Source organism: Melopsittacus undulatus, chromosome 1, assembly GCF_012275295.1.
Source record: "Melopsittacus undulatus isolate bMelUnd1 chromosome 1, bMelUnd1.mat.Z, whole genome shotgun sequence".
Classification (NCBI taxonomy): Eukaryota; Metazoa; Chordata; class Aves; order Psittaciformes; family Psittaculidae; genus Melopsittacus; species Melopsittacus undulatus.
The window spans coordinates 107,560,806-107,585,533 of record NC_047527.1 but is presented as its reverse complement, the minus strand read 5'-3'; the positions used below and the strand labels follow the sequence as shown (position 1 = coordinate 107,585,533).

Sequence of the window (24,728 nt, the reverse complement as noted above, 5' to 3'; positions counted from 1 at the left end):
AAGTGTATCTCTGCAAACCATTTCTTTTCTGTGAAAGTGAGCAAGAAGTCTTCCACTCTGTATTTAAACAGCACAGATTTATTGCCATTGTGATTTCTTTTGTAAATGACATTTGTCTCCCTCAAGTTTACAGTATATACATGGTGCATGTTAAGAATTTTTGATTTAGAGGCCATTCAAGCTTCTATTTGTACACTCAGTAGAAATGTACTCAGTAGAGGAGGGGTCTGCAAATGCCCAGGAGATGGTGACAAATAAAACGTATTGTGGAACTGCTGTGCATGACTGGTAAGCTTTACAGTGTATTTGCAATTCCTGATGTGGACAAGGTCAGGAAATAGCTGAAGTGTTTTTTTCCAGAACAGTGTTGATGGGGAGCTGAGACAGCCAGATTGTTTAATCATTTATCAAAGCATTCTTTATCCATAATTTTGCAGAGCAGGTCAGGTTGAATAAATGAAAGAGGGTACCCAAAGTATTTGTGGTTTCTTGGTGCCATGAGCTGTTGTAATTGCTGCTGAGGTACCGTTTATCACTCTCTTCCCAACAAATTGCCTGAAGACAGGCTGATGTTGCTTTTGTTATGACAGAAACCAAATTAAAGCAGTGTAGGGATGGTCTGCAGTGCTTGTCTTTAGACACAGGTTTTAGAGCTGCCAAAACCTGAGCTGAACTGGGGAGTATAATTTTGCCTTTCTTGCAGGGAGTTGAAGGGCAGTTCTCCAGAACTGATTTTGTGTGCAATTACATTTGGGAGGAAAAAAAAAAAACACAAAAAACAACCACCAACTATTTGAGAAAAATTTTAGAAACATTATTCAAGAAATATTGGACCGCTTAAAGTCCTATTTATCAAACACAAGATTCATATGGAAAACCAGGATCTTTGGGGGGCATCTGTCTAAGTGCAAGTATTTGTACAGTTCGGGTAGCTACACTTGAATTAGTCATTGTAGGGCCTCTTCACTGGCTATAGCAATATATCCAATGCAGTCCATGTTGACTGATTACATAGATACAAGATGTGCTTCCTAGAAGGTCCTATGAAGAGATCCTGCACTGCCTTAAGTGTTATATTTGCAGTGTAGACACACAACAGTAGGTGAAATAGAGCCTACAATTTATGCCCACGGAGAGTCCCTAGAAATGCAGTGAAGCCCTGCAGGTATGTAGTAGACTCTTTATAGAGAGAAGTAAAGTAATACTTCAGGTTTAAACATTTTAAGTAGCCAGGGACACCAATTTAAAAAAAAAAAGAGCAATATCTTTTCAGGATTTTAAGTAAGGAACTTTCTTATGTTCATTCTAATGGCACTGGAAACTTTATTAAGTCCGTGTGATATTTGCTAAGTGAAAGTCCAGCTAATTTTATCATGAATCAGGATTACTAAAGCTACCTCTATGCTTGGCCTTTTAAATGCTATAAAAATAAATATATGAAGTGATTTGCTTTTCCTTTTACAATCTTAGTTGAAGTATTGCTTCCTTGCTACTTTTTACAAACACTGCTCAAGAAGGTGAGTGATATGACCATGTGCACTAAGAATTGCAATTCTGTCTGTTATACATAGCACATTCTACACTGCTATTAAAAACTTTAATTTCACAGCATAGTAAAAAAAATCATAGTTTTAATATTTTGCCTACCTTGACTGGAAAATAATGTCAGTCTAAAGATGGGTTTTTAGGCATAAATGAAGAAGCAGCTTAATTCTGAGAATATTTAGCATTATTTTTCTTGAGGATTTAATGTAATATGGAGCTGGTAAATGTACAGATAATTGCAGTTAAACAGGGGCTGTGCACTTCAGTCTGCTTTTCCTCTTAAAACGTTTCCTTTCCAAGTTTTAGCATATAACTTTGCTAAAGAAGGTTGTTTGGGTCACCATTTAATAAAGTATTTGAACATTTATGTTAGGAAATTAAGGATACTTAAGCCTGCCTTTAAAATTAGGCTTATGTATAAATGCATTAGAAAGCACACTGTGGCAGAAGGACTGAGATTCTGTCTTTCAGAGATAATACATTCCTTCAAACTGTGGTTCATTTTTCCCAGTTTGATTGCGTTTATGGAAACTGATAAATCTGATGCTTTGTGTGGCTCATTGACATGGGATAATCAGCTGAAATTGTATCAGCTTGTGTGCCTTAAGTTTTAGTTCCTGAGACTGTGTTCTTTACTGAGGTCATTTGGCTTCAGATGTTGCATTGCAGAAATATTTTGGAATGAAGATGAAACGTTCTCATCCTGTACTGTAGAGCAAAAAGTGAAAATAATGCTACTTATTTAGGCTTCAGAGCTAGTTAGTGGAAAATTACATCAGTTTACAGTCAATTTTGCATACCGTCAAGTGGTTTCTGCATATACCTTTTTCTGTGCAGGTCAACTTCTATGTAAGGGTGAAGGCAATTTATACCCTTGGACACAGCGTATCTCTGATTGCTCTTACAACAGGAAGTATAATTCTTTGCCTTTTCAGGTATGTATTTTTATGAGCAAATTTTCATCAGCAATAAGACGGTTTTAACTTTGCCTGATTTCTCAGATATTTAGGAAAAGCATCGGTTTTACACTTTTCTGCACTGAATATGTGCAGGTTTGTTAATGAAAGAAAACATGGATTAACGTGAGTTTAATTAATTGTAGGTAATGTGTTTATGACAAAGAAGTGGAAATTCTTTTTTAAGTACTACATCGTAAGTTCTGCAGTCCCTTAGGTATTGTTTATGTACTGTCTGGCAGAACAGGTACAGCCTCAGGTCTTTGCAGTCATTCACAATATCAGTTATAAACACATGAAAGACACAACCGTGTGGAAGGAAGAGTTGTTTCTGAAGCTTTCCATGCAGTTGCAATATTCTGCTTCCCATTTCTTCCAAAGAACTGGCCTTGATTTTAATATTTACAGAAACATCATGTGGGTTCTTATTATTAATATCTGTACAGGACACATTTAGGAGCATTGTAAAAGGAAAGGAGTTTATATCCAACTAATCTTTTAACCTCAGAACAAAGATTTAAAATGTGAACATCTATAAATACCTTGCCAGACTAAGCTGACAGCCTTTTTCAAGTTACTATGGTGCCACTCGCCACATAATACTCTATTTACTTATTATAATTAGAACTAATTGGTAACTTTCCAGCACAATATTTTTGTGTTGGAGGTTGCCAATTTTTCAGTCACAATCTTCCTTCTGCAAACTTAATTTATAAACAGCAAAGCTAGTCATTTTGATTTAGCCAAAAGAAGTTGCTTTACTCTTCTTAGAGTGCAATTTCTATTTCTTCCTTTTGAATGTCTAAGTTTTAATATAAAGTTTTAAAAAAGTGGGAATAAAAATGGTTGAAAATAAATAATATTTTTCAGGTATTTTAAAAAAGGTTAATTTGTTTCAACTCAGAGTGAAAATAAATTGTAGAACAGTGTATTTCTATATAACACTGACATTCTGGGTCTTACCATAGATCTTACTACCTTCAAGATTACTCCTATGTAACAAAACCTTCCCAAAAATGCCAGTTTCTCTGACACGTTTCTTACCAAGTAGAATGATCTGAATCTCCGTCATTTCAGTAAGATGTGCTCTCATGTGCATCAACTGTTTGTAAATGCTCTTCACATGGTAGTTATGTATCATGAGGTAGTCATATCAAAGCAATAAGCTTGATAGCTTTTGTTTTATTGTTAAAGAGCAGCATTTCTTTGTTATTCTGAATCATCACACATATGCCCACTACCTCCAAAATGTTGGTTTGACAGCCTTGTATATATCCCACATTTATTATTTCAGCTACTTAACTGGATGAAGAACTAATCGTCTAAATTAGTTGCTCAAGAAAAACGTTTTTCTCCCATTTGCAGCTTGCATGTATTTCTGAATTCCATAGGAGCATACACTGCAGTCCAACATAATAGTGGTATTTCAGTTTTTCACAGAGCCTGTTTCAGCAAAGGACATGCATAGCCATAGAAATAACTGGATTTTTGACAACTGCTTCAAGTTCAGTCTGGTCTTATGTCCTTTGCCAAGCTGGGGGTTAGCAAGATGCACTGTTACTTATTTCCCTACACTTGCTGTATCCTTGCTTTAATAGTTTTAGAATGGATTATTTAGTGTTCTTTGGTAGAAATCAAAATGCAGAGACTACTTGGAAGCTGCCAGTGCACACCACTATAACATCCTATTGCATCTTCACTCTTCCATTGCCTGCTCTTGCTAAATTGCCCTGGCTTCTGGCTTTTTTCCAGGTGCAGTTCAAGATGCTGCTGTTGACCAAAAAAACCTCTTAGCGGTTTGGTTCCTTGGTATTTGCTATTAAAAAAAAAAAAAAAGAAAAACAAACCGTAAAAATTCCGTTAAATAGGAAGATCTTGAAAGGAATGTCTTCTAAGTGAAAAGCCCTCAATTTATGACCTGCTTCCCCTGAGCACTTACTTGGAATGTCTGATTTATCATTTGTTTGTCAGGCTTTCACGCAGCTGCTGGACTGAAGAAGAGAAGTTTTACATCTCACTGGATAGAAAGGATAGGCAATCTAATGTTTCGAATGCGTTTTTAATTGTTCCTACATACTCTCACATCATAGGATGAAAACCCATTATGTAGCAAAATACAGGAGTTCAATTAAACATCAAACCAGCAAATATAAGTAAGAGCATGTCTGAAATATGGTCTGGATGACCAAAGTTTTATTTGCAAGAAAAAAACTTGGATGAGTGCACACACAGAAGGATATAATAATCTGTATTTATTGTCAGTATATTTGAAGTGTGGGAGAAATACCACTGGGATCTTTTGGTCTGCTGAAAAGGAGTAAGAGATACTTTATTTGTGTATTTTGGACAGCCTGCAATAATGATAAGAATGGTGATAAAAGAAAACAGCAAGGCAGCACTGTCAATATGACAGAGGAAAGGGTTCACATTACTAAGAAATGACCAGAGAGTAATAGAAGTCTGTTCAAGAGCTTTCTGACTCAAAATCTAAAATGCTGGTTTTTAAATCTCTTCTTAGAAAACTTCATTGCACTCGGAACTACATCCATCTGAACCTGTTCCTCTCTTTCATTCTGAGAGCAATCTCTGTTTTAGTCAAGGATGATATTCTCTATTCCAGCTCCAACACAGCTCACTGTCCAGAGGATCAAACCTCATGGGTAATAAACCTCATTTGCTACCTGGTACAATACTGTTGTGTCACTGATTTTTTCTCCCTGTTCCTTTTAAATGTTTAGGAATACTAATCTGGCAGTGTAGACAGTTCTGTAGAGAATAAAATGACTAGCAAAACGGTCTGTTAGAAGTAGCCAGAGAAAGATGGCTGAAACACAAGTAAGAGAAGTTACTTGCAAACATGCAAGTCCGTGAAGGGACAGCATGTCATCTGCCAAAACAATTCATTACCAGTTATAGCTCAGAATAAAGGTGGCCACTGTATTTATCAGCTGGGAGAGTTTAAGACAAACAGGAGTGCCATCAGCTGGAAATGGTTAAAGGCAGTTTTGTCTGGAAATGTTGCAGCAGCTGTCAGGGGTTAAGGAATTGGATAGGTGTCAATGGAGGAAGCAAAAAGAGTCAGGGAATTAAATATTTGTAGGAGTTGTCTTTATTAACTCGTCTGTACTTTCTGGCTGTGACAGAAGTGTTGTCATCTGCATTCTTGGCAACCTATTTACTGCATTTTCATGCACAGGGTTTGGAAAAATCTTAAGTCGTGCTGTTAAAATACTGATCACTATATGATAATCTGCATTTTCTGCCTCCATTGTTTCAGTGAAAATTGCTGTGAAGAATCTTACAAATACAGCTGAATACCTTCTGAATTTAATTTACTGCAGTTTAAGCTTGTGAGAAAAAAATGGAAGGTAGCTATTTCTATATCAATGAAACCATATTGTCCCAAAGCATGAAGTTCTTAGCAGTGACTACCAAGCCATATGTAAGAATTTGTAATCTTGGATATTTCTAATTAAGACAAATAGGCTCTGAGTTAATAGACCCAAGGAAGGCAAAGTAGTTAGTAGGCAGACTGCCAAGGGTAATCAAAAGTTCTTAGGTCCATGAAAGATTGTAGCCAATGGACTCTCAAAAAGGAAAACGTTTTGATGTGGGGTTCTGTATGTAAATTGAGAATGTAACACAGAGTATTAGAATTTAAAAGAGATTACAAAAATTTTAGACTTTGGCTCCTAATCTGGTGGTAAATAATCATAAGCATAAAGGCAAATTTCAGCTTACATTTTGAAATGTTTAATTTTCTCCTTGTTAAATATTCTGGCCCATTACTGGCCTGCAATGGATATCCATCTTCAATGGATACAGAATCCAGAGGTAAGATTAGTCTTACAGACTGAGATGACTTTCTCTGGGCTTATGTCTTTCTCACTGAACAGTTTATCTCATCTGCTTTAAGGCTTTCTCTGGACGTGCCTGTCTCTCTTCGTAAGCTGATCAGGAGCTAGTTGGCTAGTTACTTTTGTAGGCAGCTAAAATTCCGCAGCTAAAACTAATCGAAGCCTTTGGGCTCTTAATTGGCGATATAGGCATCTACACAGGCATACATATAGGAATGTGTATAACTTGAGATGCACTGAGATATCTGAGGCACCAGAAGAGGCTGACAGATACAAAGAAGTATCTCAAGGAGGTCTGTGCCCTTCTGGCTTAGCAGCTGGTGACTGGAGTGCTCGAGGGCATCTCACTTCATAATAGACACCTATATTTAGAAAGAGGAATCAATCACTAAAAGAGTAAGTAATCTACTTAGGTATTTGGCATACTTGGAATTTTAATGGAAACAGTGGAGGCATGAAGGGGATTTAAACTGGGGAAGGGAGTAAAGCAGGCAGAAACTACAAGTTTTATTTAGTCCATATTGTTTAGTCTGTTACATTCACCATATCATCACATTTCACAGCTTAGTCTCAGCAGAAACATTATGTTCAATTCTCACATCTCAGAGTGCTGCTGGAAAGTACAAAGTAACAGCAGCCAGCACTGTGGAACGTCATCAGCACAGGCATCTGAAAATTAATTCTGAAGAGCAGCACACAGACTATAAGTATATTGGGACTTCATTTTCTGATATGTGCTTATGTGTTTTGTTAATTAACACTAAAGCATTTTCTAAAGGGAGGACGTAATTTTTTTGAAGTCCATTCAACTTTTTCTTCTAAGTCTACATATACATCATGTAAAGCTATATTTTTCACTCAATTTCCCATTTAGCCTTGAAAAATCCATGAAGCAGTTTCTTTGTTAAGTTTTACTAAATTAGGAAGCCAGCTGGGATTTTAATATATTTATTAGCCACTTAGCAGATGATCATTTAATATAATAGCCATTCATTAACTATTGCATTTATTGATAACTGTCACCTTTTACAATATTTATGCTATGAAGTTTTCAAACTTTCTGAGTGAATTTGATATAAGAGCCATCTAAATATTTTTTTATTATTCATTTCTTTTTTTATAAATACAGTCACATTTGCAATTCTCAGTTTGCTTCACTGAGGAGAAATATTTCTACTGGACTTGGGTTACTAGTATTACATGGCAAGTTAAGATCTATAGGCTATATAACAGAATAACACAGCATCTTACCTGCAACAACTGTAATCCCTATTTTCTTATTGCAGGTGGGCTGCAAGGCTATTTTGGTGTTTTTTCAGTATGGTGTTATGGCAAACTTTTACTGGCTCTTAGTTGAAGGACTTTACCTTCACATCCTCCTAGTGCTGATATTCTCCCCCAACAGGCATTTCGCAATCTACCTGCTGATTGGATGGGGTAAGAACTGAACTGTCTTCCAATTGGATTCTTTTCTCTGTATGAATATGTTAGTCAGGTTCAGTATTTCATACCAAGGTAATCACACCATTTCTGTTGGATGACTCATCAGACTCAGTTAATTTCCACCATGCGTTACAGCCATTGTACCGTGGGAGGGAGTGGGCACAAAACTGCTGAAGCATAACTGCTAGTTTGCTCCTTGGCGTGGCTCTGACCTCTGCCAATCAGCATGATGATTAGGGCTTGTTCAGGATATAGGATGGTGCAAGGACTGCCACTTCAAAACACTCAGGCTGTCCTGCTTTGGGAGGAAGTAGAAAGTTTAGCTGCACAGCCCCAGGCTGTGTTATGACATTTGCCTTTTTGAAAAGCCCAGTAATATTGTCCGAGTGGTTTTAAATACATGTATTCCTTTCATTTCCAGAGAGAGAAATGATATTTATATGGAGCACTTTAAAGTTTCCAGTAATAGGTGGTCATAAAAACATTTAGGTATTGCTGGGAAATGGGAATAAACTAGTGTATGGAAATTGTTCCTTATGAAATGATTTACGCTTGGGATTTATGTCATAGTCCTTGGAAGTGTGTTGGGAATGTATAACTAGTATCTCTCTGTAGGTCATTCTGACAGCTTGAAAGATGCCTCAGAAAGGCATATTCTTTGTCTATTAGTCATTGTGGCTGCATTTTTGTAAGAAAGAAACCTGCAGTCTTTGTAATGCATTGTTTACATCACATAGCATCAGATGAGCTTCTCCTTCCATTCACTAAACTGTTTACTGTATGATGTATATTTGGGGAATAATTGGCTACTAGTAGGCTGAACTGGTTTTGGGGTTTTTTTGTTTGGTTTGTTGGTTTTGTGGACTTGCATTTTTGTGATCCTCCTCTAAACTTCATTGAAATTTTCCAGGAATTCCTACCATATTCATTATTACGTGGACAGTGACACGAATTATTTTAGAGGACACTGGGTAAGTAGTGGGGTAAAGAAATCTTAAAGCCTCCAACTGCACCAATACAACCTTGTGCCTTGGGTATGGTGGTGTTTACTCAAAGGTAGTTTTCTGTTCTGAAGGGGACAAGCACAGAAATGGCAATAAAGGGTCAGGTGTTCAGGAGCTCTTCAGCATTTTGCTTATGCTTGCTGTTTGAAAAACTCCAGGGGCAGGAGGGTGAAAGAATAGGTTATGACTAATGTTTGCCCTTGAGGCCCACATTTAAAGCTATCTGCTTTGGAAGTCATAATAATACTTAAAATGGCAGTGGGGTCCTTGGGTTCAGTGCTGTAATACAGTGCAGTAAGGTGCAGAGCAACCCAAAAGATTGACATCTGGATAACTTAGTGTATATCTAAACTACATTCCTGGAAGGGAAGCAGTGTGATATAAACATGTGTAAGATGCACACAGTCAGGTAAAACCATGACTAACTAGAGGTAGGCATGGCTTCTGGCATGGGTAAGGGGATCTGAGATGAGAATTTTGTAGGAAGAAGAGACTTGCTGCTGCTGCTGGCCCTGAGGCATGGGAGAGCATTCCTAGCTGGTGGGACAAATAGTTTTCACACTCCTTTTTTTAACCTGAGTAATGTTTTTCAATTGATTCTGTGATTAAAGTGAACAGTCAAGTCCTATATAATTTCTAAGTTTTCTTTGCAAGACTTTTATCTTGTAAACTGAAGGCTAACTCCTTTTTCCTTAGTTAGAGGAAATCTGAAGGATATTGCACTTGCTTAAGATTAATCTTTCAAAGCACTTATTCTGAGAGTATTTGGATGAAAAGTGCTGAGCCCACAGTGAAAATTAAATTTTCTATTTTTCAGACAAAGTTTCAGGTTCAATCTCTCATTTTTCTAAACCAGGTCCAGCCATCTTTAACCTAAATATCCCACCAGGAATTATGTCATTTCGATTGTATATATGTGTCAGTTGCTTTAGATCTTCCTACTAGCCAGAGGCTGGTATTAAGTGCTTTTTGGAAAAGTGTCCTTAAACAAAGTGAAACTGAGCTTGGTTTCCCTAAAGGACAGTGTACTCCATGATTTTTAATGGTACTGTCTAGTGTGCTTGATGTTTTAGCTAATTAGAATACGCATATTAAAACCAGGAAAATAAAAACAGAAAAAGATTGAATGCTGAATTCTAGGATAGAACAAGCATTATTTTAGTGTGTTTTGACTTGTATATAAGAAATTCTTCTCCTTACAGGTCTTGCTTGCCAGATGATATTAATGTCAACATCATTTTCCCTCCTTCTTTTCTATAGTTGCTGGGATACAAATGAGCATGGTGGTCCCTGGTGGGTTATACGAATACCAATTTTAATTTCTATTATAGTAAGTAAACTTTGAAGCATGAATTATAGATCAGTTCAGCATTGTGCAGTGCATATAGCCATTATTCTTCACTGCTAGCTACAGATGGGCAAGAATTCTGTTTTAATGAAAAGAAATTGTGCTGTAGGAGAAATGTTAAACAGATGCCAAGGCCATTAAAATTTGTTGCCTTCAGAGTTTATCTGCCTCCAATTAAATGAGCAGTTGCTTTTATTTGTATTTTGTTCTTTCTTTAACATCTCTCTTGTTTATGAGCGGGGGGGGGGAAGCAAAAATCTAATTATACTTCAGTGAATTGTGAATTGATTTTGTGTGTAGACAGTCCTGCAATTGAGAATCCGATATTACTGTAGCCATAAAAAAAGCCTATGTATATCTTCCTTTAATTGGTAGCTTACTGAAATACATATTGAACATGGCATATTTGCAAAAGAATACAATTTAAGAATGCTTCTTGGGGCTTTTCTTACGTGGCTCTCATTAGAATTACTGGAGTAGCAAAATAAAATTCCTGTTCACTGTGATGATTGTTTAATTTACTTTGGGCATCATATACTCTGGTTATATGCCCATTTCTGAAAACAGTCACAGTGCTAATTAATACATTTCAGATACACTTGCTTTTTTTTAACATTTTAGTCATAAAAAATAGGGCATTATTGTATTACACAGGATTTCAAGAGACCACATTATGCTTGGGTTTGCTTTTCAATCTGTGCCAACTGAAAATCATTTTGAGATAACCTCTTATCATCTTCATCAGAGTGAATTCTACACTGTTTAAAGAGAAAGCAGAATAGGTGTATGTGTGAAGTGACATAAGGACTCATGGAAAAGATACATTATGATATGAAGAAATGAGCATGCAACAGAAATACACCATGAAGAGAAAAAGTGTACCTCAAAGGAGATGGAGAATGGGGTATAGTCTAGAGTGAAGAAAATGTGCTGAAAGATGAAAGTAAAACAAACTACGTGATGCTTACACAAGGATGAAAGTCTGTTCTCTGGATGTTCAGTTTAAACAGCTACGTAGTAGACAGTGGAGACTTAATGTGCCAGAAAGCAGTGCTTCTGCAAAGTCCTAGAAGTTATCAGAAGTTATCCAAGTGCTTATTGACAGACTTGAATTGCAGCTGGATCTTAGCAAAGACTGGGAAATGAGTTTTGAGCTAAGAAAATGGAGTACTGGTCAGTAAGCAAAAGTCCACTATATCATAAACAAATTTTGCAGATGACCTTTTTTGGGTTGCTGGGTGCACATGTTTAGCATCTGCTGTCTCCATGCAGATATGTTTCTTCTCTTAAACAGCATGTTTTATGGTTGAGAACAACTAAGGATCACCAAGTGATTATGCAGTGTGTAGTGTGTGAAGCCACTTCCTTCTCTGATTAGATGATTTTGCAGCTGCTTGATCAACTACAATTTGCATTTGGGAAGTTAAGCTGTGAAAGGGAGTTATAAAAGCAGTGATACTCACCCTTTTAAGTAATGTGCCTTGCTGGAGCATCAAACTACAAGCAGCATTTTTGTTGTGGCAACTTTGCAGAGTATGTGTTCATAGAGCAAGAGGAGCTAATGAAATGTCATGCAAAATTGCTTGAAAAACATGGCATTAATGAGAACATAATTTTCAATATACATACACCATGATGAGCTTCAACATTTCCTGTTACCTTCTAGGAAAAATAGAAGTTGAAGATTCAAATCTGTGAGTAATGAGACCAGTGCTGCCTGCCATTCAACAAAGAAAATAGATCATTGCAAGTTCTTTGGATAGGTATTGTGAGAGTCATGATTTTTCTCAATACAAGTATAATGTAGCTTCCTCATACTCATTCACACAGTGCCTTCAGTCTGCTCGACAATGTAGGAAGACTGGAAGATTCAAAGAGAATGGTGACAAGGGTGACCAGCCATAACAAATGGCTTCAGCAGTAGGAAGGACATTTGTGTAAGTAGTCAATGGGGTGAACACAGGAAAATGCTGAAAGAATCTGAATTTCTGGAAAATAAAGGAGAGCAGAACAACTAAGCTGAGAACTGATTGACAGTCATGTAGTGGCATGAAAGCAAGCTCTGGGCGTGGCTGATACTGAAAATCTTTAAGAGGAGGAAGAAGGGTGAAGAAAAGAAGAATACAATAGAGCCTGATTGCAAGGATGATGCCGTGAATATACTTTTGAAAGACAGAGGAAATCAAGCAAAGGTTTTTAAGGAACAGTGGTTTAACCACATCAGATTTAACAAGAAGTCTGCTTAGTCTTCATGCCATATTCACTCTCTTCCGTTGATTTCTGTGTTAACTCAAAAATTTTCACTGCTTAGAAGATCACACTTCCTGTAAGGTTATTACCCAACAGTAAACAGTGTTGTTAGAGCAAGTTCTGAGGTAACTCCTACAGTGGGCATGGCTTCAGTTCACAGAATGATAGAATAATAGAATGGTTTGGGTTGGAAGGGACTTTAAAGCTCATCCAGTTGAGATTTTGGAAGGAGGGCAATTCTGACAGCTAGGGCTTTCAAAGGCTTTTGCCAGCCAGACTAGAAATGGTGGCCATGCAGAGGTGCACCGAATGTAGCAAACCTAGCAAGGCGGAAAACAGACAATAGATTTGACAGTATAGGACTTGATGTGTTCTGGCAGGAGGCACACAACACCCACTGCTGAGTTGATATGTCTGCCTTGATAGGCATTTCTTTGTGCTGCACATTGAGTGAGGAAGTAAGAAATCACCATTATATTTGTTTTCTTTGCAGGTGAATTTTATACTTTTCATTAGTATTATAAGAATCTTACTGCAGAAGTTACGATCTCCAGATGTGGGAGGAAATGACCAATCACAGTACAAGTGAGTCATATTTTCAGAGATTATATACAGAACCAAAATAATATCTGTAAGATTTTCTCTGTTGAAACCTGCTACCAACAGTTGCTGGATACTGTAATTACATTTAATTCAGAAATACTTTCAGGTGTGGTTTAATGAAGATCTTGTCACTATGCTGAAATAGAGATTTACATAATTTTGTGAAACACTAAATTCAATGAAAAATAGGCAGTTTAATGAAAACCAACAAGGCACTCTTGAATTTGATTTTAATGAATGAATGAATATGCTGATGCAAAAAATATAGAGTAATATCTTTTTTTAATGTGTAAATATGTCAGTTCAACATAACAAAAGTTTCAAGATCTAAAACTCTTTGCTTTAACCTCCTAAAAGCATTTTTTTAACTTTTCATTTCTAAAATACTTTTGTTGCAATATTTACATACATTTTAAGAGCTAGAAATATGATACATTATTTCCAAACAGTAAAAAATGAAATATAACATTTTATGTTGTTTTAAAATAGCATCTTTATTTATCTGATTTTTTACAACTTCTTTTCTGTTTAGGCTTTCTCCTTTTGTGTTTTGGTTTGAACATCAAATCTTAACATTGTTTCCACAGCTTTAGAATCAAGGAAGGGGGGGCAATTTAACTGCATTGCTAAAATTGGATTTGTTCTTTATTATATTTCTGTATCGTTTATGATAATAGCTGCTGGATATTGTAATTCCGAATCAAGTCTCTGTTGTATTAGGTCCTGTTTTAAAGCTCAGACACTGAGTTTGACACTTCAGGATATTAATATGACATTTCAATGATAAAACCTACCATGAACACTGAAAATTCAATCCCATGCAAGTGGCAGAACCTAGATGAAATTATGCAGTTGCCAGATTTTTATACAGCATAATGACTGACCTATAGGCAGGACATCCCCTCAAATTCTTGTGGCAGGAACTTTTCTGATTCCGTTGGGTATTTATGTAGTTTATGATTAGGAGGCATTCCCTTCCTAACAGTCACATCATTTTCCACAGTTTACTGTAACACTTAACAGTATAAATTGCTCATTAATAGCAACCCTGTCCTTAATTATTCAGCCCTGTGAATATTTTGCTTTTAGCATTTGATTGCCTGATTAACTTTGGATTGGATGGTCTTTAGCTGAAACCCATGGGAACAGTAGATTAACCTCCTCAAGAAATACTGCATTTACAGAGCAAATTAAAGGTCTGGAAAGCTCCTTTTTCAAAATACAAATGCATTTTCTAAAATTGTCGTGGTTTAAACCAAGTCCACACACAGCTCATTCACTCTCTCCCCCCCTCGCTCCCCCGACTCCTGGAGAGTTAGGAAGGGGAATCCAAAGAATGTGGCCCCAAGGGTTGAGATAAGCACAGTTTAATAGCTAAGGCACAACACAAATCACTCCTGCCATTACTACTACTACAAACAATAATGATAAAGCAAATAACAAGTGAAGAGAATACAACATCTCACCAGCCTCCGACCCATAACTCACCCCACCCTGCCCAACCAAGCACTGACCGATACCTCCTCCATCCCCCCCAGAGCTCCAGCCCTTCCGGGTCTCTCCCGGTTACATCCTGGGTATGACGTGCTATGGTATGGAATAGCTCTTTGGCTAGCCTGGGTCAGGTGTCCTGTCTCTCCTTCCTCCCAGCCTCCCTCCTTCCCCTACAGAGCATGAGCTCAGAAAAGTCCTTGGACAAACCAAACATTTGAGCAGTAACTCAAAACATACTTGCTATCAGCAACCGTTCTAAGCCTGAAAGTCAAAACACAGCACTGCACCAGCTACCAAGAAGGAGAAAAACAACTGCTACTGCTGAACCCCTGACAAAAATACAGAGAAGAACAAGGCTAATTTTTATGTCCCTTTCCTTCACTAAAATGGAAGTGCAGTATAGAGCAAGTGACATCAGCTAGACAAAAATTATTAAACAAAGAACTGAAAGTGAAATATGAGTCTAAAATGAATATGAATACAAATCACCATTTTTCTTCCCTTCCTCTGTCCACTTGCTTGTATCTGGTTCCATCCTTTTTGTTGTTCAGTTTACTTTTGCAGTGGGTAAGGTTAAGTTCAAATTTTAATTCAATTTTCCATTTCATTGGGGAAACCAAGAAATTTGCTGCCATCCTTATCTCATCCAGTTGTTAATGAATTTCTTATGCTAAAGAAATCCTATTTGTCCCGCTTACTGGTAACACCTTTAGATGTGAGGGTTTTACTATTCCTGAGGAACTTTGCCATCACAATGTATTATTTCCACATAAACAGATGCACCCTCTGGGACATTGTGAAGAAAGGAAGGCCGTGAAAAATTACACATAAAAAGTAAAACTGCTTGAAATACCTTTATTTTCTGTTAAAATAAGTGAATTCACAACAGCATCCTTTCATTGTTGAATCAAGTTACATTCATCAAGACAGCAATGAATTAAGGGACTCACCATTATAACTTCTTGAATTTTATCTGATACCAGACACACATAATTATGCATGACTGGCCCTGTATAATATATAAAACTGATGTTGTTAGATTGAAATAAGTGACAGATGAGAGCTAATTAGCACTTCATCATTTCAGTGGTTTCACAGGCAGTTTGTCAGACCTGCTCTGCTTAATAATTTAAAGTTCTCCTTCCTTCAGTAGTGTCTTGTACTAAAATGTATTATGTAATTGCCATTAAAAATTAGTTAATAGTATATGCCCAATACAATCACTGGAGTTATGAGATTTTAGTATTTGAGGGTAAATCTGAAATTGCTTATGAAAATCTCACAGTTAAGATTATTCTGGATTACATTTCCTAGTTTGCATACTGTGTGTGTAGCATACAAACTAACCCTTCAGCTGCACATTTGAAGGAAAATAACATGAATTAATTTCAAAAGAGAGATTTTTCTTTACATACCAGAGGATTTGTCAGCATGACTTTGCAGGAAGTCATTATTCCTTTCCACTCTGTACCCTTTATGACAGGCTAAAAGTACCTTGGGATATCTGCTTATGACACTTTTTCTGAATAAAGCAGTGGAATAATGCAGTAAAACCCAGACTCCAGAAACCATGCTATGAAATCAGGCTGGCAACTGGATGTCTGTCAGAGAGACAGAGCAGGGGGTGCTGTTGTACAGAAGGCACCTTAAAAAAGGGGGTTTTGGACTAGAGAGGCCCTGCAGCCTTTTTCCGGCTTTTGGAAGAGTCAGCAACATCAAGTATAATATGAAATTGCACACATTAATTTATGAGGTTACTATGAGGCTAATTGCATAGCAAGCCTGAAAGGAAAACAGTTTGCATTAAATGACTTACTAAGACTGTTTATAAATCTGAAGTCATGTGAGGTTTATGTAAATGATGTTGTATCAGGTTCTTATCGTAGTAAAACAAGAGCTTATCATTAAACTCCCGCTTTTTCTCTTTTATTTACCCAGGAGACTTGCAAAATCCACGTTGTTGCTTATTCCATTATTTGGAGTTCACTACACAGTGTTTGCTCTATTTCCTGATCGGAGTTCCAATTATTATAAAATAATCTTTGAGTTGTGTTTGGGATCTTTTCAGGTAAATTTTAAAGCTTTTATTCAAAAAGGGGTTTGATTGACCTGTGTTGATGCTGCCTACTAACTGAGGAATATTGTCTCTTTCCAGGGGTTGATTGTTGCGGTCCTGTATTGTTTTTTGAACAGTGAAGTAAGTCTTATCTTTCCTACTGAGGATGTTAAATATTGCTTTCAGTAAATGTATGAATGCCCCTATAATTCTAATCTGACACATAAAGCTGGCTAAGATATTTGCATTCCTATTTATATAATATATATGTGGAAGTTTCTGCACAACAGGAGAAATTGGTGAATTGGGGTGTGGAGTTAGAGCTGTTTGAAATCTAATTCCTTGCAAACCAAGGTGTTCGTAAGTGCATCTTCTGTTATTTAGCATGATCTAATTCTAGCTCTGTTACAAGCAATGTCGGTTGCACAAGTGAGGTACAACAAGCCTAGAAGTTTATCCAGAACTTGAAGCACCATTTAGTAAGTATTTAGGGGTAATCTTCCAACAGAATCTAACCTCCAGAGTGACAGCAGATTTTCAGAAGTGCTTAGCATGTAGAAGCTTTCCTAATCTCAACTGAGGAGGATACAAATAATTCCTTTTGATTTCAGCCACTTTAAAGTAGAATATACCTTAAACAGTATGCTGTGTCTCATGGGACGCATCTGCCTGAAGAAGATGCCTTGCATCATGATTCCCTTGCACAGGGAATTGACATTCAGCTCTCCTGAGTGCTGTTCTGGTCTTTGAAATTCATGACATGCCTGATTTTTGGCTGATCATTTCATTCTGAGCTTTAAGTATATTTGATTCATAGCTAGATACCAAAAGCTAATGTTGCAGCACAAGTGATACAGAATGGATCATGAGAGTAGCCTTGGGGCATCTCCTCACAGACAGTGTAGACACAATCTGCTTCAGTTCTGTAATCTTCATAAAAACTTATTTGGTACTCTATAGGGAAGGGGCCATCCAGAGGGGCCTTGACAGGCCTGAGAAGCGGGCCCCTGTGAACCTCATGAAGTTAAATAAGGCCAAGTGCAAGGTCCACACCTGGGCTAGGGCAGTCCCCAGTATCAATATAGACTGGAGGATGAATGGATTGAGAGCAGCCCTGCAGAGGAGAATTTGGAGATACTGGGGGATGACAAATGGGACATGACCTGCCAATGTGTGTCTGCAGCTGAGAAAGCCAGTTGTATCCTGTGTCAAAAGAAATGCCTCCAGGAGGCTGAGCAAGGTGCTTGCCCTCAGTATGTGAATGACACAGATCTGTTAGAGTGAGTCCAAAGGAGGGCCACAAAAATTATCAGAAGGCTGGAACACCTCTCCTATGAACAAAGGCTGAGAGTTGGGCTTCTTTAGCCTGAAGAAGAGAATGCTTTAGGAGACCTTATTGCAGCCTTTCAGTATAAAATAGGAGCATTATAAGGAAGATGAAGGAAGACTTCTTAGTAGGGCATGTAGTGATGGGACAAGGGGAAATGGTTTTAAACTGAAAAAGGGTAGATTTAGATTAGATACTATGAAGAAATTCTTCACTGTGAAGGTGATGAGGCACTGGCACAGGTTGCCCAGAGAAGCTGTGGATGCCCCATTCCTGGCAGTGTTCAAAGCCAAGTTGGATGGGGCTTCGAGCAACCTGATCTAATGGAAGGCGTCTCTGCCCATGGCAGTGGGGCTGGGAGTAGGTGATCCTCAAAAGTGCCAACCCTAACCATTCCAGATTCTACTCCTAGAGGTCCCCATTTGACAGCCAGTAAAAGTGGAAAAGTTCCTCCTGTAAAAAGCATTTTTAGCTCATCTTGTGCATTTTCTTTTAACACAGGTGCAAGGGGAGCTGAAGAGAAAATGGCGGAGTTTGTGCTGGAAGCAGACAGCAGGCAGAGACTACAGATTCCACAGCTCTTCGATTTCACGGAATGGATCAGAAAGCATTTCTCAGCTGCACCGGAATTCAAGGGCTCACTCATTTATGCAGACAGAGACCACCATGATATAAATAAGCTAGGTCCCCCAAAACATGAGACACTGTGGGATATATCATTCATTATGCAGCTTGATGTGATACTTCAGAAAATGTACAGTTTAGTGCTTTGCTTTTTGACATGTTGGCTTGTGGGAAATTGGTTTGTGCAGCCAACCAGTTAATAACAGAGACACCTGCCTCATGGATGCTTTCTGGGGTTTTTTGAATGGTATTTGTATGAATTCTAATGTTCTCTTGCTGTTTACTAGCCATAACTGTTCAAAAACTCATTTGCTATAATGGTCCCTTTACCCTTCAACATGTCTGCCAGATAGATGTATGGTATCCTGTTCAATGTAGACTACTTTGGTACATGCTGAAAAGGTTAAGATGGGAAGCAAGAAAATTTCTTACACTTTATTTATACATTTATTTCCTTAAGGATTAGGAAATTCTTTCCCAATTTTGGAAAACAGAATAAGAATTAAGAAAGGTAAGACTATAATTAACCACACTAGGTGTTTAGTGTGCTAATCCAAGAAATAATGAACATTATTTATACAGATGCAAAAAGGCAGGCTTTTCCAAAAGAAAAACCCTGACTAATTGTGTAATGACTTTCTATAGAGTTTAATTTCAGTCCTATTGCTCCTTTCAAAAGTGCCTGGGTTTATGTTTAGATGCGGAAAGTAGGGCTACCTTCACAGTCAGAAAAAGCTGCTGTAATAGTTTTGATTAAAACATCACCATTTTCCAATAGTGCTGTTGCAATAACCAGTTTTTCTCTTATTTTTAAAATCAGAGATTTGTGTTGATCTTTTATTAAGCAATTTTCTGAAGAGACGGTTTATTACTACAGCAGTCAAGCATAGGATAAACAGCTTTGGATAGCATATTACCCATTGAAAATATATTTTTATGTAACATTTTCATTTAAATATGTCTTTAGAACCATATACTTGGCACTTAAACCAAGGAATATTGCAGTAAAGTTACAGCTCCCAATGTAAAGTATTTTAGCGTAGTTCTATTCTGTATTTATCTGAACTGATTTAAAACATAGCCCTGACCATGACTCCAGAAAAAAAATAAAATAATTAGGATCCCTAAAAATTACCATAAAAGGCATAAATAGAAGTAATTCTCAACAAGGCCAAGCCTCTTATGTAGCCACTTTGTAAAAAAAACCCCAACAAGACATAGAACTGACAAACTGACAGATTCTTACAAATATGCACAGGACATTTGCACTCTAAAAGAAATAAACCAAATTATGTTTAGTTCCCATGTCATATTTAACTATGTCCACTTTTAATAGCAAGTGGGAATAATATATATTTGCATGAGTACCCCTGATCTGTAAAAGCAATTGCCCTCATACTTCTCATAACAGATTGTATGGAGCCAGCAGAACCCAAGGTCCTTGATACTGCTAGGTAAAAGGAAGAACAGCAGCAAAGGCATGTCTTGGCAGGCATGTACATTCTTGAAAATATCACCAGTACTGGGAATATTGTTGGCTGCCATCAAACTGTCCATACACCTCTTGGTCTGATTTAATTTAGATATTTATCAGTCAAACACTATTTATTTTAGTGGGATTACCCTGGATTGATACAACGTCATGTCAGAGCAAAGACAGAAAAGGCCCCATGGTTCACATGAGTACTACAGAATGAGTAACATTGCAAATGTTATATGACACCAACCTTTTTGTAGTAGATATCATTTGTGTTAAACAATGATCATTTGATGAATTGTTACTTTGCCAAATTTGACTTTTAAGAAGTTCTTAATCACCTCCAGTCATTTTGAGTGTTTTTTGCTGTCACTTGGTGAAATAACTATGAGATTCTGAAGTGGAGTAGGCTATCCAGTGACAGTCCCATGGGGACTAAAGACCTAAAGATACATACATGTATTTAGATGTGTTCCCAAAGGCTTTAGACTCAGAAAACACTGCTAAACTTCATTCTTTTTCCTGGATCTCTGAACACTCTTATCAACAAATTTTTAACTGCACGCAAATGAAGACACGTCAGAGCTTTGGGGGCTGCTCCTATACCTAAATTAAAGACAGCTGTGCTTCTTTGTCTGAAGCAGCATTGGGACTGCTCAGCTCCCTGAGATGAGACATGTAGAATGTACTTTTTTCCCCAGATTTCTTGGCTAGAAAGGCGTGTTTGACAAGAATTCAGGCATACTCATTGTTCAGAGGAAGTTCTTTGAGTGAGATAGCACACAAACAGAATAATAGTCTAGAAAAAGAGATTTCAAGCAATCAGTTCCATCAGTCTGTCTGCATGATGCACCACCAATTGTTTCTAATTCATTGTATGCTAGAGAAAACTATCTTTGTTCTAATTAGGCAAGCATGGAGAAAATTGCATTTTAATGATTTCTGGATTATAAACCAGAAAAGCTTAAATAAGAAAATGCTTCTTGAGTTTCAATGAAACAGCAGTTTCTGTTAACAGGATGCAGATGCATTTGAACTGGATTCTACTTTTTGCATAGGAAGTAATGACATTCAAGACAATGAAGTTGCATCAGCCAGGGCATCACCATTCATTCTGAGTGATTTCTGTCAGCATTACCTGCTGTCAATGTCTGAGAGACATAATTTACTCTCCAGTCACTAACCATGATCAAAATCTAAATATATAGTGAGTGCTGACTTAAATTTTCCTCTGCAGAGTTGATTTCTGCTAAGTGCTCAATAAGCTCAGGTGAAAATCATCTGCCCTGGTTTCAGTATCTAAAAGCTAAATGTTTGTCTCTGAGCAAAAGACTCTTTTTTTCAGTGCCTTCCATAGTCATCCTAGGGACACAGGCACTAGTTGAAGATGATTTGTTCACTGTTCAGCTGAGCATCTAAGGTAGGTAAGATGAAACATCCTTTTTCTCTATACTTACTATAAAATGAACCCAAGGTGGCTGGCTAGTACTTAGATTTCTTACTCTACAACTCAAATTAAGTAAGATTAATCTCTACAGAAAAGGCTGTTTGGTTATCTGCCTAATATTACCCAGATACTCCTTTTTGAGCCAGGTAACCTGTATTGGCCAAAATTATTTTCTGAGAAATGTGCAGGGTGATTCAAAAGTGCAGGCAATGGAGGATTCCTCAGTTCATTTGGAAGGGCTTCTTTGTGGCTGCCTGCCTTCTTTCACAAAACCAGTAGCCTTATGTTCCATTTGGTTTGCCTGGCTTCAGGTTCCAACAATTGTTTCTTGCTTTGGGCTAGGTGTTTTGCTCTTTGTCTTTTGCAGAGGAGCCATATGGTAAAACAAAGTCTTTTGAAAATTATTCTTTAAATCATGTTTTGATTTCCTCTCTGAGAAACTAATGACAAATATTTCAAATTCTGACAGCAAGGCATTTTCTCAGATATTCTTCTTGGTTCTCTCCTGTGTCTGCTCCACTCATAATACTTTCAACCAAAAGAAGCAAAGAAATGCATATACCATTGACTATATTTCTTACTCCCATTTGCAGCTCAGCTGGGCATACCTTTGAAGTCCTGAACTTCACATAGTCCTTTTCACTGACCAGGAGCTGGCTAGTGTCATGCAATGGGATTATCGCTAACATGATTTTTGCCATATAAACTGAGACCTTTCTATATCAGGTTGGCCTTGGTGTCTGAGTCGGGTGCATTAATGGGCTTTGCAAAATAACCTTAGGAATATTGAGAGTGTCCTTTTAGCCAGAGTGCTGGCTTTCATGAAAGTTTAAGAATTTGAAAGGTATGTAAGTGAGAACTCCATGCAGTCTGTCCTGGAGTGCATGAGATTCCAACAGTTGCACCTGAACCGCATGATGATGTGTGCTGCAGTTACCCAGCTGAGGAGCTACCCAATTTAAGCATACGTTGAAACTATACTGTAGCAGTGATAACTAATTGGAGGTAAAAGGCATTACAAAAAGCCTTCTCCAGTCAAGCTGGAGGCAGCCTGCTTCACTTTGTAGCATCTACTTCATGTCCTGATTCACCTCAGACAGGCTTTTCTTTGCCTTTGACATGATGAAGGGGAAAGCAACAGGCACAGACCCTCAGCAAACCAGAGAATCTGTCTGGAACAGCTTTATGAAATAAAGCATTGCCAAGCAAATGTCTCACACTGCATGTGTAAGGACTGATGACTCACTTGCATTATTTGTCTCCTATTTTGTGAGTTCAAAAATCATCCTCTGTTGACTCTGAATTTGTCTATTTCAGCAAAGCAAATGTGAACAACGTCTAAATTGACTTAATACAGGTTTTTTTCAGACATCTCTGATGAAGAATCGAGCATCAAATATGACTAAGAAAAAGGAAGAATGACAAGTAACCTGCAGAGAACGCTGCTATGTATATAAGGGGTATTGTCCAAGCAATTACTGTCTGTGCATAGTGATACAGGAAATACTTTTACTAACATAAGTACCTTCACGTTACCATGAGTGCCTATATAAGCTGCTGGCTGTCAGTACAACCCTGACATAACCAAATAGCAGAAGCTAGTATGCAGTGCTATTCTGTTGATGAAAAAAAATAACAACAAAAAGGTGTTCTAATGTGTATATTACAGAGTACAACAGGATTAACAGTTAAAAGCAGGTTTTCTTGATATGGTTTAACCACCTTGTGTTAAACCTGGTTCCACCCAATAACAGTAGGTAGTTAAATCTAAGTCAGTAACATTTCCGTTGTCAGATAAACCAGTGATTAAAATGTCCCAACCCCTTTTATTTCCCAGAGCACACTAGTAAGTTTATGATAACCTGCAGCTTTTTCTTTTCCTGGCACATTGGTATGAGTATTGCTTTGAAATGCTTTTTTCATCTTCGTCAATAACTTTTTATCTGTCAAGTATGATAAAAATTAAAGAATATGTAAATGAATGTGATTATTTTTTACAACATGTACAGACCATGATGTTGTATAGATTAATGTGTGTAAATAGATTTCATACTGTAATTCGGTATACTTCTGGTTTCGCTCTTTTGTTCTTTTCTGTTTTCAGTTTTTACTGTCACATACCTAACAGCCTTCTCTGAGACATGTTATATATAAAGCTGTGAACAAGTAAGTGTTTACATCTTTATGCTGTTAGTCATAATAGTAGTTATTAACACCCATAATGGACTGAAGAGGAATCAGAGAATAAAAATTTTAAAAGTTTTGCACAGAAATTCTGTTATTTATGTTTCAAACAAACGCTGAGGCTGCTCCTGCCACGGGAATGGGCACAGGGGAGAGACACACCAAGGCAAGACTGGCAGTGGTGGGTTGCTGGGGGGGAGGGGGCAGTGAGGGAGATGAGCACATGTGGAGGAGGAGGTGGCACCTGATGGGGCAGCATATCTCCCTGGCAGCAATACCACACCGGGACAAAGGATGAGTGCTGTTTTGCTGTACGTTGTGTCCCCTGCTGTATCTCTATGCATCACAGAAGCTACATCACCAACACAGGTCTTCTGACCCTTTGAGAAACCCAAGCTCTCATTCTCTCCCATCTTGCATGTGTGCCTGTATGAGCTCTGGCTATGAGTTTGAATCCCTTTGCAATCAATTATGTGACTGCAAGGCACACCAGTGTCCTCACCCATAGGCTTGTCCTCTCTCCTGATTGCTAATTGGGTAGCCCCACAACCAGATCACCTTCATGTCTACAGGTGAGTTGCTTTAGGGCTGATGATCCCTAAAAAAATAGATCCCTTACAAAAATTCTGATAATGCTGACAAACTTCGGTAGGTAGAGTAAGGGATGACCACAGAATAAAAGCATAAATCATTGTATTGGTGGGGGGAGAGAGTGAGGGAGCCTGTACTCAGCAAACACTTCTATTGCAACTGCTGCATGCTTACACTCAGCAGCATCAGCTGCAGGAGTCTCTTAGCTCTGTGCTTGTAGCTACTGGCCTGTAGCCAAGCTTGAATGCTGCACAATTAGTTATCTCTGATTGTAATAAGAGGCTTCTAACTGAGACATTTGAAAAGGTAAAGACGAATGATGCCTGGGATGGTGAAAGAGCCAGAAAGCCTGACTGCCTTCTCCCCCTCTCTGTCAGAGAGCTGAACCAAAGCACTGCACCAGACAGCAGAAGAAAAGGTATTGCAAACTGTGGGCATGTAAGTTTGTGTATGGACTGTAGAACAAGGTTGCTTTTATAGGCCATCTTATTTTCCCTTGCCAGTGCATAAGCCAAATCCCAG

The 24,728-nt window shown here is 37.8% G+C and overlaps 1 protein-coding gene across 2 annotated transcripts in view; it reads left to right on the top strand.

Moving 5' to 3' along the window:
* The window catches only part of VIPR2 (vasoactive intestinal peptide receptor 2), a 55,264-nt gene extending 31,560 nt beyond the window's left edge, over positions 1–23,704 (top strand). The window contains exons 5-13 of one of the 2 annotated variants that reach the window (XM_005153036.3): positions 2,383–2,480; positions 5,020–5,161; positions 7,645–7,795; positions 8,712–8,772; positions 10,066–10,135; positions 12,897–12,988; positions 16,439–16,568; positions 16,656–16,697; positions 18,385–23,704. In XM_005153036.3, coding sequence (XP_005153093.2) covers positions 2,383–2,480; positions 5,020–5,161; positions 7,645–7,795; positions 8,712–8,772; positions 10,066–10,135; positions 12,897–12,988; positions 16,439–16,568; positions 16,656–16,697; positions 18,385–18,558 — 960 coding nt within the window. In that variant the 3' untranslated portion in view covers positions 18,559–23,704. The remainder of the gene's footprint in view (positions 1–2,382; positions 2,481–5,019; positions 5,162–7,644; positions 7,796–8,711; positions 8,773–10,065; positions 10,136–12,896; positions 12,989–16,438; positions 16,569–16,655; positions 16,698–18,384) is intronic. The other variant, XM_031052526.2, reaches the window with a different exon arrangement.
* Positions 23,705–24,728: the final 1,024 nt, after the last annotated feature.